This window comes from Arvicola amphibius, chromosome 1 (genome assembly GCF_903992535.2).
Source record: "Arvicola amphibius chromosome 1, mArvAmp1.2, whole genome shotgun sequence".
Classification (NCBI taxonomy): domain Eukaryota; kingdom Metazoa; phylum Chordata; class Mammalia; order Rodentia; family Cricetidae; genus Arvicola; species Arvicola amphibius.
In genome coordinates this window covers 153016861-153031605 of record NC_052047.1, presented here as the reverse complement: position 1 = coordinate 153031605, position 14745 = coordinate 153016861, and the positions used below count along the sequence as shown (strand labels likewise).

The window sequence follows — 14745 nt, the reverse complement described above, 5'->3', positions numbered from 1 at the left end:
ATTCTCAGGCCTCAGAACTGGCTCTCCGTGTACTGGTGACCGCCATCCAGATGGGGCTTCTTTCTTACCCCCTTGGGCATCTTGGCATCTTGGAGGTCAGGGCTCTTTTCCACCCTCTCACCTGCAGGGTTCAGCCAGGAGGTTCCTTTGGGTGGACCCTTGGCTCCTGTGATGATGCATGCTGGCCCTCTCCAGGGCTTATGGGCATCAGCTGTCTGCTCTTCAAGTTCAAAGGCAGGCTTTCCGACCTACAAAAATTCTTTTTCTCATCCAAACCCTGGCTGTTGTAAGACTCTGTAGTCTCAACTCTGGATTTCAAAGCCTCTGAGCTGAGGATTTGCCTCTTTGTTCTGGTTCCCTTGGAGAGTAGCTGTCTGGGAAGCAAACTCAGCTTATGAATGGAGAGGAACGAAGGGAAGGGAGTGTCTTCTGAGGAACTGCTGGTCCTGAGTTAATGCCTCCCTTGACAAACCACCCAGTCCTGAGCTTCATGCAGATCCCCCAGGGCAGAGTGGTTCTGCTCCTTGTGGACTGGAGGGGGAAGGAGGAGGAGACCACACTTTAGAAAATGCCAAAAACCAGGTTGGAAGATGGTTCAACAGGTAAGAGCACTTTACTGATCAATCATGAGGTTCTGAGTTCAAACTAGAATCGGGGGGAGGGGGTGGGGTTATCCATCCTGAATTATCTATCCCTAGATATCTCAGTGATTAAAGCACTTGCCTTACAAGCGTGGGGACCAGAGTTTGGCTCCTCAGAATTGGATAAATGCTGGGTGGCCCCCCTGTGCCCTCCTCCCCAATTCCAGCCTCAGAAAGCAGAAACAGAATCCCCAGAAACAGCTCTGGGCTTCTTTGAGAGACCTTGCCTCATTGAATAAAGAGGAAGAAGTAAACAAAGATGACTCCCAGCATCAACTGTGGTCCTCTGCATGCATATACACCCATGAACAAGTACCACCCACGTGTGTGCCTTTCTACCCACACATCACACACAGGGGGAGGGAAGAAGGGAGAAAGAGAGGGAGAGGGAATGAGGAAGAGAGAGAGGAAGGGAGAGAGAGTAGGGAGTACCCAGGATCTACATAAAATAGGTATGGATCTATGCCTCTGGAACCCCAGAGCTGGAGTAAGGTGAGGGATGGAGACAGAGGATCCGGGGTTTGCTGACCACCAGCCTAGCTCCAGGCGCCATGACAGACCCTGTTTCAAGGGAACAAGGAAGAAAGTCTTAAAGTAGGACAATCAATTTCTCCTCTGGCCTTTGCGCATAGATGTGTGCACCTGACACACACACCTGCATGGAAATGTTGTTTTCTTTACTTATGGACAGGCTTTTTGTGTGCTCACACTGTTTATATTTGGTTGGTGTGTGTGTGTGTGTGTGTATGTGTGCTTGTTCATGTATTCATGTGTATGTAGATATAAGAACACGTGTGCACGTGTGGTTTTGGAGGCCAAAGGACAACTTGAGTACTGTCCCTCAGAGGCCGTCTACCTTGTTTTCTGCGACAGGGTCTCTCACTTGCTTGGAACTTACCAATTAGACCTGGCTGGCCCATGAGCCCCAGGAATCTGTCTCCATCAGCCTCTTCAGTGCTATGGTTTCAAGCACACGTCACCCACCACACAGCTTTGCGCGGGTGTTCTGGGGATAAGATTCAGGTCTCCATGGATTGGAGACAAGTACCTCACCAACAAATGCCTTCCTGATTCTACCACAAGGCAAGTTCCTCCCTGCCCTACACTCGGCTCAGGCTCGTTCTCCAGGTGTAAGGATCAAGGTTCGGAGAGGATGAGGAGCTCAAGTGGACAGGTGATCCCATGAGAACATGAACACAGAGAGGCGCCCGACTCTCCTAGAGCTCACACCCTTAACAACCTTTAGTCCAACACCCCATGACAGGGTCACCTGATCAGGAAGCCATTTTGTAGCATGGTGACCCACTAGGGCCCACCATGATAGCCTGGATCCACCATGTCTGCTACTCCCCTTCGTCACGCTCTTTGACCTCTGTTGCTGCAGCTCTGTTGTCCCTGGGGGTGGAAGGTGTAAGCCGATGGCCATGTGCTAGGGTTCCATGGAATGTGATCCGAAAGCCACATCTTGGTTCATGTTTCACTGGGCTGAAGAAGAGGCACTGCAGAGACTGACCTGGCCCTGTGAACTCCATTCCACTATACATTTCAGGGCTCCGGGATAGCAGTAGGCTAGAGACTGCCAGTAATTTGCTATCAGGAAACCCTGAACCTGGGTTCTCTGGACTTGGGGACCTCTTTGTTCTTTTGAGTCTGCTTTGGGACTGCAAGACTCTTAGCTGCAGGATCCCTCCGTCCCTCAGTTAAGCAAATGCAGAATCCTTGTGCTGTGAAGGGGAGAGCCGTGTTTCTGTTTCTTGGCCTCTCCAGCTACAGCGACATCTTCAGGTGGGGCACTCTGGATATCTCGTTTTCAGGCAGAGAACAAGCATTTGGGCACGCTGGGAGGTTTCTCTGATGTCTCCTGGCCAACTGAGTCACTGATCCAAGGCGTGGAAAGCTTCGATTTCATGCTGAGATGGATCTGCACCTCAGCTTTGACTCTTCCCAGCTGTGTGACCTTACTCAGGCTGCTTACCCTCTCTGAATCTGTTTCCTCATCTGTAGAGTGGGAGGGTGGTGGGGGATACAGTACCTGCCTGGTGGGTCGGCAGTGAAGGATAAATTAGACAGCCCGTAGGTGCTCAGTACCTGACAACGCTCATTATCGTGTGGGAGAGAACCAAGATGAGAGGGAGATGCCGTGCAGGCGTCTGCCTGCAGCTGTTGTTCAAATGCATGATCTTTGCTGCAAGTCTCTCAGTGACCTCGTATTCAGAGTCAGCACCAAAGGCAGATGCTGCCTCCTCGTCTTCTCCCTCTGCCTCACCTGCCGCCACACCCTGGTAACTCCTGGACTGCTCTGCCCATCCCAGACCCACTTCCACTCCCTGAGCACCTCCAGGAAGGCGCCTCTGTGCACATTTTCCTGCCTCACTCTCACCTCCTCTTTTCCTTGCTCAATGCTCCTCTCCTACTGTAGCCTCCCTTGGTCACTGGGGTGTCCACTCACCTCTTTCCTTCCTCCTCCTCCTCCTCAGTCCTTGCTTCATTTTCTCCACAACCCGACCACCACTCTTTTTCCGTTGACTCTCTCCACTGGCAGAATACTGCCCTCAGAGGTACAGACTGTAACCTTGGTGTGTAGATTCATAGCAATCCCCAGTGCCCAGGCCTAGAAGCAGGTATTAGATGTTTTTTGAATGAATACCTTAAAGACCATGGGGAATTAAGTTCTGGCTGGTGAAGGTAAGGGGACAGCCCTGTGGCATGAAGAAGCCATCACTTTCCTTTTCCCAAGATGAGAGGATTAGTCTTGATCTGTAGGAGACCAAGAACCCATGAGACTGAATATATCAGGGGTAGAGTCCCTTCTGCAGGGCTTTTGGAAGCCAGGGTCTCTAGCTTTGTGCAGATATTAAGAACATCACCCATGCCCACGAGACAATAAGCCCTCTCCTTGCCCTAACATTTCCTGATTGGTTCTAATAAGCTGGAGTCTTTGCTTTCTAAGAACCTCCAGCAATGTGACTTTCTGTGTCAAGTCTTTGCCAGCAGGCAGTAGCCCTGGCTCAGGGCAGGGAGGGGCACGTAGGAGGAGCCTAGGCAGGGTTAGCAGGGGAGAGGTGCCTGCAGGGACAAAGAAGGGGAGACAAAAGCCTCCTGTGTGGTGTCAGTTTTTCGTTCTTTTCTTTAAAAGAAAACAGATTTAGAACAAGCATAAGAAAATGTGAACAAGCGTGAATGCTGGAGACTGGGTACAGAGACGTTTATCTCTGAGAGCACTGAGCTGCTTTTATATTAAAAAATCATATAGATTTGAGGGGTGGAAGAGGATTATTATAGCTGGTGGCTGGCAATAGAGAGTCCATTTTGAACTGGGGACTTGTCCTTCAGGTATTTTTGCAGTGTGTGTGAAGAGAGGGCATAACTGGGCCTGGGCTGGAACCTAGAGCTGTCAGAACCCTGGCTCCTCCCTGCAGGTCTCACTTTCCTCCTCTCCTGGGAAGTGGGGAAAGGCTGAGGGGCCCCATGCTGCGGTGAAGCTAATTCATTAGTGACACCTCAACAGGGACCAGGCTCCTGCAGTGCCAGCGTGACTCATTGAGATGATTGCTTCGCTGCCAATCTGCGTGGGCCCTGAGCGCAGCAGCACATTTTACCTTTACCCACTGAGAAGGACCTGGTGGGAGGTGAAGGTACAGGATCTACCCAGAGCAAGAAAAAGACCCAGAGGAAGCAGAGGGCTGGCCTCCATGCTCCTAACTCCAGGAGCAATGCCTGGCTGGTAGAGGAGCATAGGATGCCTACAGAGCCCAGGAGGGCTGCCTGGTGTTGTAGTGCCAGCCTGAGCATGTGGTGAGGGTGGGCTGACTAGGTTCCCTCCTCCACATCGAATGTCCCTTGATAAAGATGCTGAAGGGATGTAGGGGTTGGGAGGTAGTCACGCCTGGCTGGATTTGCCCTGGTTTCCTGGTATGTGAGTACCTCCTCTGAGAAATCCCCTCATGTAAGAAGGGAGAGTATTGGGTTGGAACTTAACACAGTTAGGAGCTTGAAGTTGAACCCTGCCTAGCTGGGGCTGAGAATCCATCCATCTGAGGTCTGATGTCTGGGCTTGGTTCTTTCTGCAAACGGATCCCTTACCTTGGCTGAGGTCCCCACATGATTTTATTAGTTTTCCCAAGGATAGAGGGTACATGGCTGTTCCCTAGTAACAGCCTGCCTCTGTCTGTGTCTCCCACTATCTGCTTACCCCAAGAAACGCCTTGCTTGAAGACCACTGTTTTTGCTCTGCCCTTCTGTTCCTTTAGCTCACAAATACTTATTAAGGATCAGAGAAGGAGAACCCAGGAGTGAAAAAAGGATTTTCTGGGTGGTTTCATCTCTAGGAAATTTAAGAGCAAGCCAAGTTTGACCCCTGGTGATAGATGTCGTGATCAAAGTTGTCTCTGGGGTGTGGAAGAGGTGTGAGGGAACTTTTGGGTAATAGACATAGGACAAAAGGACTGGGGATGTAGCTCAATTAGTAGGGCGCTTTGCCCAGCATGCTCAAGGCTCTGGGTTTGATCCCCAGTACCACATAATCAGAATTTAGTGGTGCACACCTGTAATCCCAGCGTTAGGGAGGTGGGAGGACCAGAAATTTGGAGGCTAGCCTGAGCTATGTGAAACTCACCAAGGAACAAAAGCTTAAACAAAACAAAACAAAAAGCTGGTGACATTTGTCAAAATACACTCAATAGCACTGAAGGACACCCCCAGCCCTTCCTTCTTTATATCATTATTTTTAAATTTTCAGATAGATTCTTGCCCTGTCTGGTTAACATGGCTGGGATGGCAGGTGTGAATCACCCTATCCCCCCTTTATTGCCTCCATTCTGAGACAAGGGCTTGCTATGTATCCTGTTAGCCTTAAATCACTATATTGCTTTGGCTGACTTTGAACTTGCAAAAACTCTCCAGTTTCTGCTCTGGGAAAGTTCTGGGATTACAGGAGCTATCACACTTGGGTTCTTGCTGTGTGCTGTTGCTCAGGCTGGTTGACCAGCGAGGGCTGTAGAGGTGAACCAACGTGTCTTTCTTCCACTGTCCTAATGTTGAGATTGTCGGGATGGTTTGGAGGACAGTAAGGGCTGTCCCAACAGCCGAGTCAGGGAAAGCAGGGGGAGGAGGTGTGAGGTCTGTTGACTGAGTCCCAGGGTGCCACCTCTTGTCATTGCACAACCCTCCAGCAGGTTTGCCTGATCCCTGGAGGTTGCTTTCCTCCTCATCTCTATGGGATTAGTAATTCCTTTCTCCTAGTTTTGGCATTGTGAGTCAAAAATCCCCTGGAGGGGCGGGGTGGAAGGATGTGTTTTCTTTTACTGGGAAATCAGATGGTTAGGAGTTAGGGCTCTTGAGTCACACTGCCTGGCTTCAAAGGCCAGTTTTTTGTTGTTGTTTTGTTTTGTTTTTTGGGGGGGGTTTTGTTGTTTTTTGTTTTTCGGTCAACCAGCTAAAGTCCAATCTCGTAGGGCTTCACTCAGTGCCTCTATCTTTAAAATATGGGCAGTAGCTTTGCGTAAAGAGCGGGGCACATGGGTCATTGGCAGAATGGAAGGGGAGGAGGCAGGTCAAAAGGCTGTAGGTGAGAGCAGCGGAGACACAGAACCAAGGAGATTATCGTTGGTGGCACTCAAAGGTGGTCCTTGTTCCAGTCCTCCGCCCACCACAGTCACATGCAGACCTTGGGTATCCTCGGGCGGGCCTGGAAAGCAGCTGCGGGTTTGGAGTGTGAGAGCACCAGCAATGGGCGGAACCCGACGAGGGCGGAGTCAAACATAGTCCCGCCAAACCCTCAGATCTAAAAAAGGCCAGAACATAACATTGTTCGTAGTTAGTTTTATTCTTAAAGACTTAGTAGCTGCGCGGAGACCTGCAGAACACGTGTGACCAGGGCGGCGGGTGAACGGCACAGACACAGAAAATAGAAATAAAGCTTTATTAAAGGAGAGAGGGAGAGAGGGAGAGAGGGAGAGAGGGAGAGAGGGAGAGAGAGGGGGGCGTGTGCACATGCAAAAGGGGGGCAGTGAGAAGAGAGAAAGGGAAAAGAGAAAATTCAGGATGACTCCAAGAGACCAGAGGTCGCTGGGAGTGGGCGTGGAAAGGGGCGGGGACCAAAAGAATAACAGTTAGTCCAAGATAGTGTTGAAGTGACCCCCCCCCTCCGCCCCACTTACTGGACGATTAGTCACATGCCGCTGGATGTGAATCAAAAAGCAAATGACCTCGCCTTCCGGTCCTCCTCCAGTGTCCCTCCTCAATTTCTTCAGTCCCAGGTTTCTTCCTCCTGGGCCCACTCGCCTTGAGGCACACACACTACAACAAGTGGCACGCTGAGGCAGGTGTAGACAGCGGCGGACGTCGGGGCTCAGCGCTAACCGATTGTGTGCTAAATTTGCGTTCAGCGACTGCCTTTGGCTCGGGCAAACTCCCGGCAGGGCTAACTAGCCGGGGATCCACTTCAGCTTCGGGACCCCATTCCCGCGGGCCGCCTTGGCCACGCCCCACCCCGCCCACCCTCTGCCTCATTGGCAGCCGCACGCGCGTCGGGGGTTGCCAAGGCGACGGGTCGCTAAGCTGCGAGTCAGCTCGAACTCGAGCCAGTCGGCCTTCGGCTGAGGCAGCGGGGGAGGCCCGAAGGCGGGCGGCCGAACGCGGTGCCGGGCGGCGGGGCCCAGGCGGGCGCCTCCTCCCGGCACGGCCCCCCTCCCGGCACACAGGCAAGCCGGGGCGGGGGGCCCCTGAGACCGGAGCGGCCCGGGCCCCGTCGGGGCGGCCGGAGTGGGGCGATGCCGGGTGGTGGCAGCGGCGGCCCGGGCTGGGGCCCGTGACCATGGGTATTGCGGAGTCCACGCCGGACGAGCTGCCGTCGGACGCCGAGGAGCAGCTGCGCAGCGGCGAGCAGCAGCTGGAGCTGAGCGGGCGGCGGCTGCGGCGGCTGCCTAGCGCCGTGTGCGCGCTGAGCCGCTTGCAGAAGCTGTACGTGAGCGGCACGGGGCTGCGCGAGCTGCCCGAGGAGATCGAGGAACTGCGCGAGTTGCGCATCCTGGCGCTCGACTTCAACAAGCTGGAGCGCCTGCCCGACGGCCTGTGTCGTCTGCCGCGCCTCACGCGTCTCTACCTGGGCGGCAACCGGCTGCTGGCGCTGCCACCCGACTTTGCGCAACTGCAGAGCCTGCGCTGCCTCTGGATCGAAGGCAACTTCCTGCGGCGCTTCCCGCGGCCGCTGCTGCGCCTAGTGGCGCTGCAATCGCTGCAGATGGGCGACAACCGGCTGCGCGCGCTGCCCGCGGAGCTGCCGCGCATGACGGGCTTGCGTGGCCTCTGGCTCTACGGCAACCGCTTCGAAGAGTTCCCTCCCGCACTGCTGCGTATGGGCCGGCTGCACATCCTGGACCTCGACCGCAACCGCCTGGGAGGCTTCCCGGACCTGCACCCGCTGCGCGCACTGCGAGTTTTCTCCTACGACCACAATCCGGTCACTGGACCCCCGCGTGTGGCAGACACTGTTTTCTTAGTTGGCGAGGGCGCCGTCGAGCGCATGGCTGAGCGCGACGAGCCCATTCCGCGGCAGCCACCCCGGCGGCCAGTCCGGGCCTTTGAGGATGAGGAGGAAGAAGACCTGCTCATAGGAGGAGCAGGACCCAGGGCCCTGGGACCCGCCAGGGACAATCTCCGAGCCTTGGAAGCCCCTCCAGGATTGGGCACCTGAGCCTCTGCCTTAAGTGATGGGCTTGGCCACTCTGGAAGGAGGGGCTCTAGGAAGCCGTGGCTGTCTGGATATAGGGTGCCGCTGGGCCTCTTTGGAGCAGTGAAGGAGTGGCATTGAGTGAGCTGCCTGGCACAGGCCTTAGGCTATCTTCAGACACTTCTGGGTAGTAAGAAAGACTCCCCGGGCAGACCTCTGGGCAATTTTTAGACCAAGAAGTCTAGGATAGTCACTGATGGTACAACAGATGAGCGGGTTCTCACCTGGAACCAGGTCACCACTATCCACAGAGTCATCCCCACTCTGACACTGGATGCCCAGGGTACCTATCACTTTCGTCTGGGGTTTGGATCGCCTAGGCCTACTCTAGCTGTTGCTGGCGTCATTACCTCTATGGTGAATTGTATGGAGGCAAAACTTCCCCTCTGTGTGTGTGTGTGTGTGTGTGTGTGTGTGTGTGTGTGTGTGTGTAAGGGGGGAGGTTCTGGCCAGAGGTAGGGCATAGGGACTGTCCAGGACAGAAGCAGGACACACCTTAGCTTCCCTCGGCTCTCCACCAGGTCCCCGATATCTTTACGGAGCACAGAAGACAGGGTCTGCACTCCACCTTTCCTTCTGATCTCTTCTCCCATCATGTGCTGAGAGATTGCTGGACAAAGAGATCTTCCCTCTCCTAGAGCCTGTGCCCTCAGATGTCAAGTTTGAAAAGAAGCCACTGTGCCTCTAGGGCCTCCTGCCCCGAAGAGAGGGCTTCTGCTCTCTAGGAGGCTGCTCAGGCCTCCCCACTGCTCGCGCTCTCCCTTTCCTTACATGGGCACAGCCAGGGTGGCTGGCACAGCATGGGGCACTGGACGGGCACTATGTGCCTCTACTCCGTCACCAGGGACAGCCTCCGAGGGGGTAAGGAGACAGGCTTTGTAATTCCCAGGGTCAGATCCAAGCAATAACAGGAGGAGGGGGCCAGAGGACACTCAGGGACACTGTCAGGGGCTGGAGCCCCAGAAGGTAGTGTTTTCTTTAGGAAGAAAAAAAATCTGATTGCAAACATAAATTATATTTCTTGGAGAAAGAATGTGTGTTTCCCACATGTCTATTTATTTATAAATCTGGGAGCACCAAGTTCCACTGCTGTGGGTGCACCTCCCCCACCCTTGTGCCCCGACTCTGTGTCAGAATGACCCTGGCCAACTGTTGTGTCCTTCCTGTCTGGGGAACAAGTGCCAGCTGCAGAAAGAAATGGTGTTGGCTCCCTGAAGCTGGTCTCCTGGCATCTTTGGGTGTCGCCTTCCCCATTCCGGCTCACCCTACCCTAGGTTGTGCCATGGGGGTCATCTGCAGCTTAGTTCTCAGGTTCTCCCACCAGCTGGAATCGCACCAGTACCGGCCCCTCCCACTGGCTCTGTGACTGTGCTTGCTTCGTTCTCCTTTGCCTTTCTCAGCCTAAGTTCCCTCAGTTTTGGTCTCTATCACCATGGCAATGAGGGCTGATGTCATATGAGGCCAAACGGTCAGGCTCAGTCCAGTAGCTGGGCTCTGGGTAAGGAGGAGGCTGGGCGTGGATCTGGAGTGAGAGAAGACTGTGGATAGAAAGGGGGAGAAGGTGGGGGTTTGGAAGCTGCCTCTTTTACAAAGGGTAAGAGTGCGGGACCCAACTGTAGGCTTTGTCTTTGTTGAGATGCTATCAGGGCTCTGGGCCTTCTTGGAGTCTGGTGACTCAGCGGTAAGGATTTGGGAGGTGAGGTTAACAGATGGGTTTAGCAAGCACCTCAGCCCACTAGGGACTGACCCCCTGACCCAGAACTTGTCCGGTACAGGGAAACCCCTGTGGACCAGGTCTGGCCCCCTCCTAGTTCAGCTGTTGGTTGAGTGATCCTGATTAAGTCTTGGTCTTAGTCCCCTGAGCCTCAGTTTCTCCATCTGTCTGATTCTCCAACCTAAGACTCTATGCATCATTTATCCACCTTCCCTTTGTGTGGAACTCCAGGTCAAGGTTTCCTTCCTTTCTGATGTTTCTGCTCCCCTTCCCTGGCTCACCTGAGGCCAGACGGTCTGGACAGTGCCCTACAGTGGAGTCCCCTGGGCCATCCTGAGGCGTTCAGATCCCTCTCCCGCCCCCTTTTTTTCTATGTCCAGCTTGGCATCCTTATCTATAGCTGTTTACCGACCAAGTAGGAGCTACGGAAGCTGATGGAAGCACATTCCGTGTCTTCTGGAAAGTTTGGTTAGAGTTCCTGCGGATATCTGACGGCACTGTTAGGAAGCTGTCTGAGGAAATGAGGACACCTGGGGAAGGAAGGTCTGTTGCCAGTTCCCCGGATACTACTTCCTTTGGTGGGAGAGAAAGCACTGTGTGAGGGATCCCAACATCATTGCCACCCTTACTTGGCCCTTGGGGAGAAGGAAGAGATGTGTGACATTTACAGCCTCATCTGTGGTCCCCACAGTCTCAGGGCAGTTAAAGGTGGGACACATGGGGAGGGGACAGGACAGGGAAGCTCTAAGGTGTTGGGTGTGTGTCAGGTCAGGACAGAGGCCAAGGGAACGAGAGTAGGGCAGAGGAGGCGGCAGGGCAAGAAACAAGCTGAGGAGTTTGTGACCCGCCCATTGGCCTATTTGTGGACTCCGCTACCCAGTGCTCAGTTCATGCTATGAGAGAGCACTCCATCCTTGGCTGGCAGGCAAGTTGGCAAGCGAGATGGAGGGGAATTATAGCCTGTCTCCTCCCCTCTGACCCTCAAGTCTCCAGACTGGTTCCCAAGCCTGCAGACCAGCTGACCTCTTGACTAGCAGACAGGGTAGCAGATACTGGGATTTTAGCAGAGTCCTTTCCTAGCTTTCTTTCTGTCCTGCAAGAGCTTGGTAAAGGGGGGAAATGGGATGACTGGGAACTGGAGACCCTCCCCAAAAGCCCTTCCCTTCCTTCCATGCAGCCACACTGGCTTTCTTTGACATTTCCCAAAGCTTCCTCAAGACATCGGGGCACTGTGACTCTGGAGATGGACATTTATTACCACAGCCAGATGTGCCTCACAGAACGTGTATTCAGACAGGGAACCCTGCCCAAGGGCTCACAATCTAAGAGACACCACTCTCGCACACATGTGCACATACAGACACATACACAGACACACACACAGGACTCAGACACGGGGAGTGGATGACTTCACAAGAAACAGATGGGGGTGGCTCAGGATAGGGCGTCAAGCATGTTCAGATTGTCCTTTGGGCTGTCTTTCTCAGAGAGGGAGAGCCCAGAATTCAGAGAGGCCAGTGAGACCTTTGGAAGCAGTGTATCTGGGAGGGACTTGCAGGAAAAAAAGTGGTCTCAGGCACATGAAGGGATGGATGGGTAGCTCAGAGCAGGCAGAGCAGGCGAGCCGGAGAAGTTCAGAGGCCCTGTGCCAGCGGCTAGGGTCTGACACCTCTGCTTGCTGAACCACCTCTGCTAAAGTTGTTTCCTGGATTTACTTTCCCAAAGAAAAGCTAACCCAAACCCAGGCTGGTTTAGGGTGCCCCTGAAGCTACTTACCTGACCCCAGGACTCCCTTCAACCCCTGGAATAGAAACCAAAAAACCTCTGCTTTTTATCCCTTTCATATGCTTTTGCACATCAGGCAAGCGCTGTACCTGAGCCACGTCCCAACAGCACACACCTTTTAAAAGGGATGTTTGAACCACAGTGTAGGAAGTTGACAGGGCAGAAAGGCAAGTGTGGGAAGCTTCAGAATGGGGGTACTTAGTACAGACAGAGGAGGCAGCTGCTGGCCCCAGATGTGGGAGAACAAAGGGTATGTGACCCTTTTCACTCCACAGTGGGGCAGGGCCCATGGAGATATGGGGTTCCCTTAGTGTCTATCTGAAGCAGATATAGTTTTCCTTCTGCAGTACCCTGACAACTGGCAGGCCAACTGCCCTGGACCAAGCAGGGAGTGGCTAGGGAATTATTGCTTCTTTGTGAATAGCGGACAGCGAGGGCCCAGCAAAGGACATGGCTTGCCAGAACCACAGACAGGAGGGCACTGGAGGCCAATCTGACGAGCCCTCAGGTTGGAACTTGCCAGTGGGGCTCTTTAGATTGGAGAGGTTTTCTTCCAATCATAGAGAATCAGCCTAGACAGCAGGTCAGAGAAAGGCCACAGGTCCTGCAGGCCGACCTAGATCTCAGCCTATCTTTTCTTTCCCCCACCACGACCTGGAAGGAGACACTGTCCCCAAGTCATAGCAGCTGAGCAGGTGATGGTGAGGTGGTAGTTGGGGTCCCACCATTGCTTTTTCTGCCTACCTGGGTCCTCTGGTAAGAGAGGGAGTGTGTGCCCAGCTAGGTGAGCTTCAGGAGAGGCCCTGTAGATCTGTAGGAGAGCTGACTACTTCTAAGCATGACTTTAGACCTCACCTAGGACATGCAATGCTCCCTGGTGAGCGTGGAGATGACAGTCTAGATATGAGGGTGGGCTGGAAGCTCAGGCAGGTCCAAGCCACTAATGAAAAATCAAGTCCCAGAGGTGACAAACTGAATGGAGATACCCCCAGGCTCCCCATTCTCCCCACTCCCAGCTGCTGCTTCCCTTGGGGGAAGAGAGGGCTGGAACCCACAGAGGAAATAGCCAAGCCCCTACTTTTTCACGATTCTTTATTTATCAGAACAGGCCTTGCCACAAAAAGCAGGGCCCATTCCCACAAAAATATGATTTTGCAAAGAGGAAGATTTTGCTGGCTTAGAGGGTGCATATGGTGGAAAATTTTGTATGGTTCTTTTTCCCTTTTTTTTTCTTCATTTCTCTTTGCTGTAATTTTTCTTTTTTTGTGATAGTGGATTTTTGTTTTATTTTTTATAAAACACTTGCGCTCAAGGACTCAAACACAATACAAACAGCGCCACCAGTTCCCACCCCGGGGGCCCCAGCTGAGCTGGGAATCCCCTTGGCTTTTTAAATTTTTTTTTTAATTTTTATTTTTTGTGGCTGTTTTCCTTTGTCCCTTCCCTGGCCTCTGGTGCTGGAGGGCAGGTGGAGGGGTGTGCTGGGGCAGGTGGAATTTGTATAGCAGTTACATGGAGAAGATGGTCACAAGAAAAGATACCTAAACGACATAACAGCTAAGTCTAGGGTGCCCACAAGATGTCAGGTGACACTCATAAAGGGGCTTGGGACACAGTGAAGAGACAGATTGGCTCTGGTGGTCCCTCGAGGCTCTGTGGGGTAGGGTGGATGGGCAGGTGGGCCTTGCTTTCAGGTGTCAGGGACAACTTGGCTCTGGGTAGCACCTTCAGAGCCCTCCTGCCTCGATACCCTGGATCAGGTGATAGTGGCCTCACAACCTCCCCCATGAGGTAGGTGAAGTATTATTACCATCATTTTACAGATGGAGAAACTGAGGCCCAGGGAGTGTGGGTGACTTGCCCAAGACCCTAGAAGGGTGGTAGCAGAGCTCTGGTGCCCTCCCCACCCTCAGGTTCCCCCCTTCCCTGGCTCCCCAATTGCCCTAACTGTCCCATTCCCAGACTCCTTCTCGGCCACTGCCTCTTGTGCAAACCCACTCTGTTCTGAGTGCACCTTTTGGGACCTCTTGCCAGTATCCCCCACTCCAGCTACACGTGGGGGCTGAGGAATTCCCGATTGGGTCACCAGCGTCCCTAGGTAGGTCTCAGGGGAACCAGCTCTGTGGGTGATGCTCTCTGAGCTGATTGGCTAAGAAATGCAAGAGCATGACTCCCATAAACCCTGCCATTCTTACTCCCGTTGGTGGAAGTTGGTTGGGCCCCTCAGATGGTCCTGTGGGAATGCTCAGGGAACTGAGGCAGACAGAGTAAAGGATAGCAGCAATTTCTCTCTCGTTTCCAGACTCTTGAGAGTACCCTCTCCTATTTCCACACAGCCTCTGGGGTCCCTTTCTGGGGTCTACACCCAGCTGGGCAAGGCCGTTGGGGCAGATCCCACTTAAAGCAAAAGCTGCAGTAGAGAAACATTTAGATTTACAAGCAAAATGGGTAGCTATTTGTTTCACAATAGAATTCTTCAGCCTACAAATGATTCACCTAAAACATAAGAGATTCCTCCAGGTACCAGGGGACAGGGTGTGAAATTCAATTTAAGAACATTTTGCTATGGGTAAAAGGAGACCTCACCGCCAAGAGCAGGAAGCTGAGCGTAAGGGGAACCCCACTAAAGGAAAATGTGCCCAAATATCTATGCTTCCATTGTGCTCTAGGTGTGTAGATCCAGGACAGAGCCTCTTCTGTTCCTGGGGTGTCAGGCTTGCCAGCCAGGGTAGAACTGTGGTCCCCAACTGTTACCACAGCCGTGGTGGTCTGGTGCCACCTGGTGGTAGGTTCTGGGAGTGTCCGGTTCCAGTCTCTGAACAGGTTTTGAGGCTCTGTCACAGTGAGTCTTCTCTAAAACAGCGTAGAGGGATGGC

The 14745-nt window shown here is 53.3% G+C and overlaps 1 protein-coding gene across 1 annotated transcript; it reads left to right on the top strand.

Moving 5' to 3' along the window:
* The first annotated feature begins 7455 nt into the window (after window positions 1-7455).
* Window positions 7456-8955, top strand: Lrrc10b (leucine rich repeat containing 10B). Its single transcript, XM_038315765.1, has one exon. The coding sequence runs from the start codon at window positions 7456-7458 to the stop codon at window positions 8332-8334; it is 879 nt and encodes a 292-aa protein (XP_038171693.1). The 3' UTR covers window positions 8335-8955.
* The last annotated feature ends 5790 nt before the right edge of the window (window positions 8956-14745 follow it).

Bases quoted from the DNA above. Each gene is read 5' to 3' on its own strand.
- Lrrc10b (XM_038315765.1), top strand. From the start codon at position 7,456: ATGGGTATTGCGGAGTCCACGCCGGACGAGCTGCCGTCGGACGCCGAG.